Raw genomic sequence first — 9,505 nt, 5'->3', positions numbered from 1 at the left:
TTGGCGGTTCATTTCGCTGTGGTGACCCTGGATTAATAAAGAGACAAAAAGTCCAAATTGAATTAAAGAATGAATTATTAGCCCCTATAAGCTAAATTTGTTTTGGATTGTCTCCAGAACAAACCATCATTATACAATAACATGCCTAATTACCCTAACCTGCCTAGTTAAACTAATGAACCTAGTTAAGCCTTTAAATGTCACTTTAAGCTGAATAGAAGTGGTTTAAAAAATATCTAGTCAAATATTATTTACTGTCATCATGGCAAAGATAAAATAAATCAGTTATTGGTTATTAAAACTGTTATGTTTAAAAATGTGTTGAAAAAATCTCTCTGTCAAACAGAAATTATGGGAAAAAAATAAACGGGGCTAATAATTCTGACTTCAACTGTATATACGTGCTACTAATACACAGACTCTTGACAGACAGCAAACCTTAAATAGATATATAGAATAAATAGATAAATTAGAATCTGTCAATTAGGCTATTTATGTATGTATACAAAAATCTGAAATCTGAAGGTGAATCTTTGTTCCGTGGAAAATTTAAAGTTCTAAATTCAGAAATTCTGTATTACATAAAACATATGCTGAATAAGTTGGCAGTTCATTCCGCTGTGGCAACCCCAGATTAATAGAGGGAGTAAGCCAAAAAGAAAGTGAATGAAAGATTGAGTTTTCATATGTATTCCAAAACCGTATAATATGATGTACACAATATGTAAAACAAATGTTAATATGTGCATTATCAATATTGAATATTAAATACAAGAATGAGTCACTTGTCAGTTGTTCTCAGGGAAGTGCAGCTGCGTGATCATTTGATCATATCATAAATGCAAATTTGAGGCAGATTTTATCAGTCAATTGACAACAGGATCTATTTAACAACATAGTCAGCTGTGTGTTTTCCATGATTCTAGTTTTTTATGATATACAGTTGAACTCAGAGTTATTAAACCACCTGAATTATTAACCCCCTGTTTATTTGTTTCCCCAATTACTGTTTAACAGAGAGCAGATTTTTTCCAACACATTTCCAAACATAATAGTTTTAATAACTTACTTCTAATAACTGATTTATTTTATCTTTGCCATGATAAAAGTAAATAATATTAGACTAGATATATTTTTAAGATACTTCTTTACAGCTTAAAGTGACATTTAAAGGCTTAACTAGGTTAATTAAGTTAACTACACTGAAAAAAGTGTTGCATGCAGAACTGTTGCAAACAATTTGTTTGTGTTGAATTTAAACAAACAAACATTGCTTAAAGGGGCTAATAATTTTGACCTTTTTGGTCGCACGGAATGAACTGCCAACTTATCCAGCACATGTTGTACGCAGCAGATGCCCTTCCAGCTGCAACCCATGTCTGGGAAACATCCACACACACTCATTCACACTCACACACTATGGACAATTTAGCTTACCCAAATCACCTTTACCAAATGTCTTTGGCCTGTACAGGAAACCGGAGCACCCAAGGAAACCCACACCAACGAGTGTGTGTGTGTGTGTGTGTGTGTGTGTGTATGTGTGTGTGTGTGTGTGTGCGTGTGTGTGTATGTGTGTGTGTGTGTGTGTGTGTGTGTGTGTGTGCATATATATACTTTTAGCTGCAAAACTTTATAAGCATTTAAATATTTTAAATAAATAGTAATAAACAAATAAATGTAAAAATCCAAGTTTAAAAACATTAAATGAAAAATTAAATATGAGAACATTTTTAATAATAAAACATAATTAAGACAAAAGATCATGTAGTTTCTCTAGTATGTGTGCAACTGTATTTGCATGAACTATATGTGTATAAACTTTAGCGAAAAATGCAAGTAGTTTTATGCAAAAAAAGAAATGAGAACATAAAATCATTTATATAACGTAAGTTTCTATTTAAATAACATATAAACAACTATTCATCTAATGCCTATTAGAATTACAATTTGTTCTATTATCATTTTAAATGACCATAGTGTAAGCAAAAAAAAAAAAAAACCTTTAGCACAGCTAGTGCTTCAGAAAGTGTCTGAAAGGAATTGCATTTATCTTCTGTTCATATCAGCTTTAATGTGTATAATGATAAGAACTCAGTAAAATTAAATTACAAAAACTGCATATTTATTTCCATTCCTGAATTCAAATGTCATATTTATAAATGGGTAGAATTTTACTATTATCAAAAATTTAGTAGACAATTTGTGCAAATGTTTAATTAACCTATACTGTTGGCAGTGTAATCTATGATCATTGGGCCATTTAAATTGACACAACTGTGTCAACAAATACATCCACATACAGCTGCGACTTTTACACGATTTATGCTACTTCACAACCTATTCCCAGCAAAGGATCCAGGATATTGCGTCATAAGGAAATAATTCTTAGTGTGATTTTGAGTATATAAGTGATGATTAAAATTGTGAAGCCAAGCTTGGTCAGAAGAGAAAGATGGAAGCTCTGAATATTCTTCTGCTTCTAATTGGCTTTTATGGTAAGAATATTATTCATAGGCAATGAAGGTATATATAAATATAATAATATAAATACATCAATGCACGAAAAGACATATTTAACAGTCATTTGTTTTTGTCACATTACAGCAAATGCTGCTCAGTCATACTGGACAACAGGTAAGCATATTATTATTTTATATTATATATTGTCACAGGAGTTATGCATATGCATATTTTAACAAATGGAATAATCAATTCACCTTTTTTTTTTATAGCAGACTATGACTGGTGGTATTCCACTGACGAGACAATCACTACACGTATGTACTATCTGTCTTTCTATCTATGTTTCATATTTAAAATATATTAAGCATTTAATGGTAATTAAATTACTATTACGTGAGGATCATTTATAAATTGTATTGTGTCAGAACACTAACAGCATTACTAGTTATTATGTCATCACAGAACTGTGAGAATAAAAGGGACAAGCCACGAAGAACAATACAATTATAGAATTTACAATACAATACATAATTTCTGATTCTCACAAATAAATGATTTATATAGTCATACATTCATTTATTGCATTGTGGATATTATATATTTTCCTGTCTTCTAGCTTTGCCCTCCTGCAGATACAACTGTGGATACAACCTCGGCAGCTGTTCATGCCGCTACAACTGTCACACCTATGGCGACTGTTGCCCTGACTACGACAGTGAGTTCTCCTCGAGCAGAAACTATAAGATAGATTTTAGACACAAATCTCTATTGTATTGCACACATTTTTGTAATTCCATACATGCAATTCATGTTCATCTAATGTAGCTTCATGTCTTACCTTTATACAGATCATTGCTATATGACCACCGAATGGCCGGACACGACAGGTGCACCTACAAATTTCCTATTTGTACATCTAACTGATACAATAACTCCTCTGGTTGCCAACTAGTTGACAATACCCTGACCTAACTGTATAATGACAATAAATGGGAATTATTATAGTCATTTCTCAAATTTGTTCTTTCAAATTATGTGTACAATTAATAGCTGGCGAACATTCCTGCAAGAATAACTGTGGAGCATTACTTCCTCTCTGCGGATGTGATTCTAGTTGCCAGACCCACAGGGATTGTTGCCCTGACTATGACAGTGAGATACTTTCAGATAAAATACTAAATACATTTTTTCCCTGCAGTGTTCATACTATAGTTCCTGTGATTAAATGGATTTTTGTTGTGTTATTGCTTTTACTCCTGCTTTATTCTCTTCTCTTTTCGCAGCCTACTGCTCAGCAACAACTTACTCAACGGCAGAACCAGACACTTACTGGCCAGATACAACAGGTGCTGCTCGAATTCAGTTCAGTTTAAGACTGCGTTCACATTTGGCAACATTTTCGGCTAGAGTAAAACTTATTTGAATACTGTAAGTCTGAATGTTGTTATTCTAACTTGTTGTGCACCAAAAACCAGACTGAGACCACTTAAAAGGCAGTCACTCTTCTTTCAAAGCATTTACTGTATGAATGCAACACTGACCACAGCGACACGTTGGCACAGTGGATAGCACGATCACCTCACAGAAAGAAGGTCACTAATTAGAGCCCCAACTGGGTCAGTTGGCATTTCTGTAAGGAGTTTGTATGCTCTCCCCATGTTTGTGTGGGTTTTCTCCGGGTGCTCCGGTTTTCTAGTACGGTTTGACATGCAAATCAGTTATGTGTTTCTTTGCAGCAATTTTGTGTGTGTGTGTGTGACTAGAATTCCTGGTGCTGTTTTGATTCACGTGGATCCATTTTATAAGCTCTTTGCACGTCCTTAACTGATTGTTTGACAGTGTGGATGGTCCCAACCCATGAAAGTAGGAGAATCGAACTATAAGTGTGAACACAACCTCAGTGACACTAATGAGATTAATGCCATTAAATGGTTTGGATGAATTCAGCAATGTTCTTTAGGACAGTAATAAGTCTATAGATAATTGTGTATGAGTATAGTAACATGGGCGTCACAGTGGGTAGCTCGATCGCCTCAAAGCAAGAAGGTTGCTTTGAGCTTCGGCTGGGTCATTTGGCATTTCTGTGTGGAGTTTGCATGTTCTCCCCATGTGGGCGTGGGTTTCCTCAGTGTGCTCCAGTTTCCCACACAGGTCCAAAGATATGCAGTATAGGTGAATTGGTTAAGCTAAAATTAGCCGTAGGGTACTGTATGTGTGTGAATGAGTGTCTATGGATGTTTCCCAGTGATGGGTTGCTGCTGGATGGGCATCCACTGCCTAAAACATATGCTGGGTAAGTTGGCTGTTCATTCTGCTGTGGCGACCCCAGATTAATAAAGAAACTAAGCCAAAAAGAAAATGAATGAATGAATGAATGAATGAACGAATGAGTATAGTAACTACACACAACAATATCTGACACAACAATGATTCCATCACACAAGTATTGACATAAATGTGTAAAATTTGACATAAATCTGTTCCTCCCTACTTTTTTTCTGTCTGTCACACTGACAGCATCTTTGATCTTAGCAAAAGGCTAATTCCCCTGTTTCTCTTTACAAGGTTTTCCCTCCTGCATGTATAATTGTGGATACAACTTCAGCAGCTGCTCGTGCAACTTGGACTGTCGGTATTACAACAACTGTTGCCCTGACTATCACTGTAAGTTCTTTAAAAACAGATGCAGCAACTTAAAAACTCAGTGTAACATAAATTTAATTAAATAATATATTTATAATAACAATATATATTGTTAATTTTTTTATTATTATTATTATTATTGTTGTTGTTGTTATTATCATTATTATTATTAAAAGCACAAAATACATTTACTGTACATGTCACCTCTGGTTTCTACTTAACTAGTTTTACTTTTCTTATTTGTGTTCAGGGTATTGCCCATCATACACAACAAATAATCCAGGTAATGCAAGTAGTTTTTTTTTTTGTAATCACTATTCACTAATAATAAATGAACATACCACTTCTATCCTAAGATTAAACACATATCTTTGTATTATAGTTACTCACCCTAAGTGTGGAGGACATCTGTATGGTGCTGGGATGTTTTCCACTCCAAACTACCCAAGCTATTACCATGACAATGCCTACTGTGTGTGGTATCTTTCTGCTCAGCAAGGACAGAGGATCTTCTTGACATTTGCTGATGTGCAGTAAGCATTTGCCATCTAAAAGTTGATAAAAACAAAATCTTTGAACTATAATTCAGATTATATATAAGTCTATATTAACATTATATATCAAGTATTATTAAAATATTGTGTACTGTAGAAATAGTGCAATTAATGTTTATTTGTGCAGTACCACTACCAACCTGCAGGTGGAACTAATTCCAAAAGCTTCATTAGTATTTGACTGCGTGAAAAGTCTGTTTTTGGATCAGTTATGCCTGTTTCTTTCAGACTGGAGCGCTGCTGTGACTGTGACTACATTACCATTTATGACGGCTCTTCCACTGGTCATCAACAGTTGGGAAAGGTCTGCTCAAATGAGACCACACATCAGGCATTTCACTCTTCCTCACGATACTTGACTGTTGTTTTCAGGAGTGACTACACTAGTGTCAGCCATGGGTTCAAGGCCCATTTCACCAGCTCTCTGACTGCAGATCAAGGTATAGTAAGGTGCCCTGTGTGAGAATTTATGTTTTTATACTGTCTTCAATGAGCAGCTGTCACATGTGTTCCAACTCTTTTCTGACCGAATTGAAGTTTTTGATTAACAAAAGAAACTTACTTACATCTTTACAAGTAAGAAATTGCAACATCTTTGATTAAATTCAGTTTCATTGAAGTTAATTAAACTCTGTATTGCAGGTCGTGTGGATTGTTCCTCAGACAACATGGTCATTGTTCTTCGAAGGTCTTATCTGAACTCATTGGGATTTAGTGGAAATGACCTTTATGTGGATGACCGTCTCTGCAGACCAAACATTAGCAGCACTGAAGTTGTGTTCAGATTCCCCCTCAACACATGTGGAACCGCCAAAAAGGTGTGATCTATGTGTCTCGACAGCTTCTCATCAGCTTTTAATGCTTGAATTTGCTTTTTCAGTTTGATAAATGTGTGCGTTGTTGAGAGCCGTGTTTGCCACACAACATCACCCACTCTCCGTCTCTCTTTCCCTTTAGATGATGAACAGTTTTGTGTCCTACACCAACAATGTGCGGGCATCTCCTTCTCAGTCGGGTGTAATCACTCGTCAGTCAGAGTTTCTTCTGAGTGTGGGCTGCCGAATGGAGCCGGACACTATTGTGCAGATCTTCTACGAGGCCAAAGAAATCCCCAATGGCAACATCACAGGAACGGGCCGCTTCAATGCCAGCATGGCCTTCTACACCTCCAGAAAGTTCAACCAGCAGATTTACGACTCTCCATATGAAGTGTTCCTGAATGACGATCTGTTTGTTCAAGTCAAGCTAACCAGATTTGATGCAAGCCTGGATCTCTTCTTGGAGACTTGCGTAGCATCTCCAAATCCAAATGACTTTAAAGATCATTCCTATGACCTGCTGCGTAATGGGTGAGTCTTGTTCATTCTCAAATGTTACTCCCTCAAATATGTTATCATAGGTGACGGGAATCCCGGAATAAAAGTTGTACAAGTTTGCACTAATAAAGTTTCACTGTTGTTCAAACTAAATTTCTCTTCTTTTGTTTTTGTAGATGTCCCAGAGACAGCACATTTCAATCGTATATCAATGGCGTGGATCAATATGCTCAGTTCAGTTTCCGGGCTTTTAAGTTCCTCCAGACTCATGCCTATGTGCACCTGCAGTGTAAGGTGATCATCTGCCCTGACAATGATTACAACTCTCGCTGCCGTAAAGGTTGCCAATATCGGCGCAAGAGATCCCTTGGCAGCTCCTACAACTCCAGTACTGTGACGTTGGGCCCGATTAAACTCAGGGGTCAGAGTGCAGGTAAAATTAATGCTTTTATAGTTAAATAAATAATAAAATTCACTAATTACTCACCCTCAAGTACCTCCAAAGCGCTCTGACTTTCTTTCTTGGAGGAGAAGGATGTTGGTAATCACACAGTATAATTTAACTTGCATAGTAGGAAAAAAATACTCATTTAACCTCATTTAGGTTTATTGGTATTGGTTAATAAAGGGGTAAATAAAGACATACATTTATAGGAGAAAACACTTTCAGGTCTGAACCTTTTACTTATCACTTTCAATGTATTTCTTTGTCAAGGACGAAGACATGGTGTGGAATCAGAGAAGTCTAAGGAATGATCTGGAATAGAGGGAGTGACCCAGATCATCTTCTCAATCAATGACATAATCTTTAATGTTAATCCCTATTAACCACCCAGCAAATGAATCTTAAGGCAATTTCTTATTATAATTCAATAAAGCATTTCTAAACTGCAATCTTTGTCGTTGGTCTCTGTGATTTATGAATTTAGAAATTTTAAGCGTGAATAAAATCTTATAAATAGAACCTATAAAAATTATAATATTTTGCATAATTATCTTATCAGCCTTAATAAAAATATTACACTGCGATTTTCAAAAATCTACTACATATATTATGGCTTTGCTGTGAATTGGTATTTGGGACCCGGTGTCCCATCATTCATTGTGTTCAGGATCAAGAAGTTACATGTGTCGCATATCAAGAAGTCAAGATGTCTTTCCTATTTAGGCTTGAGTTTCATTAAATACCACATATGTGACCCTGGACCACAAAACCAAAATTTTCTTCTTTTTTTAAATTGAGATTTACAGTATACATCAATGTAAGCTAAATACATGGTATTTACATTAGTGTGCTCTTTATTAGGATATGAGAATATTTAGCTGAGATGCAACTAATCAAAAATCTGGAATCTAAGTACTCCAAAACATCTAAATACTGAAAAAGTCCTTTCAATAAAGTGCTTAGCAATGCATATTACTAATCAAATTTTACGTTTTGATATGTTTAGAGAAGAAAATGTCATTCGTTTATTCTCTCATTTTCCTTCAGCTTGGTCCTTTATTTATCAGGGGTTGCTGATAAACCGCCAACTTATCCAGCATATGTTTTATGCAGCACATGCCCTTCCAGCCTCAACCCAGTAATGGGAAACATCCATACACTCTGAAATTCAAGCACTCACACACTACGGCCAATTTAGTTTACCCAATTCACCTATAGTGCATGTTTTTGGATTGTGGGGTAAACCGGAGCACAAGGAGGAAACCCACGTGGGGAGAACATACAAACTCCACACAGAAATTCTAATTTGCCCAGCCAGGACTGGAACAAGTGATCTTCTTGCTAGTCGACAGTGCTAACCACTGATCCACCGTGCCACCCTACAAAAGGTCTTAATGGAAAATGATCTTTTACTTTATATTCAAATTATTTTTTGGTATATTGATTGTTTGCATTTAAGTGCTGCATTGGTTAATAAAAAGTTCTAAACATGCAGTCTCCAGGTTCACTTGAACACTTGAGCTAAATACAATAAATACTTTATGAAAGTAGACATGTGGTCAAGTGAAAAGACCAAACTGAGACCACACTGGTTCAGTAGAAGTTCACCACACCTGCCAGCCTACATAGACAGACCCACTGCTGTTTAAAACGAAAAAACAAATGTGTTGTGCTGGTGGATTTCCCAAACAAAACAAAAACTTAATGCAAAAGCTCTCCTTCGGTTGACAACCATACTCATCTCCAGATTACAGTATATTCAAAACTCTGCGGCTAGAATACTCACTCATACCAAACGTTCTGCTCATATAACCCCAATCTTGTATGAACTCTATTATCTCATAGTTGCATACCGCATTAAATTTAAAATTCTCCTCCTTGCTTTTAAATAACTAAATATCCTAGCTCCCTCTTATCTTTGCAACATGCTTGTCCCCTACACCCCAACACGCTCATTACGCTTCTCTGACTTTGGCCTTTTTGCTGTCCCTCGGTACTGCCTCTCTTCAATGGGGGGCAGATCATTTAGTGTTATTGCACCCAAACTCTGGAACTCTCTACAACGCTCACTCCGTTCTGCT

At 36.1% G+C, this 9,505-nt stretch overlaps 1 protein-coding gene across 2 annotated transcripts; it reads left to right on the top strand.

The window, feature by feature from the left end:
* Positions 1-1,940: 1,940 nt before the first annotated feature.
* Positions 1,941-7,873, top strand: LOC110437703 (scavenger receptor cysteine-rich domain-containing protein DMBT1). Of its 2 annotated transcripts, XM_017351806.4 has the most exons (15): positions 1,941-2,498; positions 2,608-2,637; positions 2,736-2,780; positions 3,083-3,181; positions 3,315-3,353; positions 3,517-3,618; positions 3,750-3,812; positions 5,032-5,130; positions 5,360-5,392; positions 5,492-5,642; positions 5,892-6,103; positions 6,306-6,481; positions 6,621-7,012; positions 7,156-7,412; positions 7,695-7,873. In XM_017351806.4, exons 1-15 carry the CDS (start codon positions 2,456-2,458, stop codon positions 7,733-7,735), a joined length of 1,782 nt encoding a protein of 593 aa, XP_017207295.3. In that variant the 5' UTR covers positions 1,941-2,455; the 3' UTR covers positions 7,736-7,873. The 2 variants fall into 2 exon arrangements, with proteins under 2 accessions (XP_017207295.3, XP_073784576.1); XM_073928475.1 differs by lacking the exons at positions 3,517-3,618; positions 3,750-3,812 and having other exon boundaries at positions 2,425-2,498.
* Positions 7,874-9,505: the final 1,632 nt, after the last annotated feature.

Source organism: Danio rerio, chromosome 17 (assembly GCF_049306965.1).
Source record: "Danio rerio strain Tuebingen ecotype United States chromosome 17, GRCz12tu, whole genome shotgun sequence".
NCBI lineage: Eukaryota > Metazoa > Chordata > Actinopteri > Cypriniformes > Danionidae > Danio > Danio rerio.
This window is presented reverse-complemented; position numbering and strand designations above follow the sequence as displayed.

What these genes read in the sequence shown, in the direction of transcription:
- LOC110437703 (XM_017351806.4), top strand. Translation starts at nt 2,456, where the DNA reads ATGGAAGCTCTGAATATTCTTCTGCTTCTAATTGGCTTTTATG. An exon ending in TCAGTCATACTGGACAACAG is followed by an intron (nt 2,638 to 2,735) that starts GTAAGCATATTA and finishes TTTTTTTTATAG; the next exon opens with CAGACTATGACTGGTGGTAT. An exon ending in CTGTTGCCCTGACTACGACA is followed by an intron (nt 3,182 to 3,314) that starts GTGAGTTCTCCT and finishes ACCTTTATACAG; the next exon opens with ATCATTGCTATATGACCACC.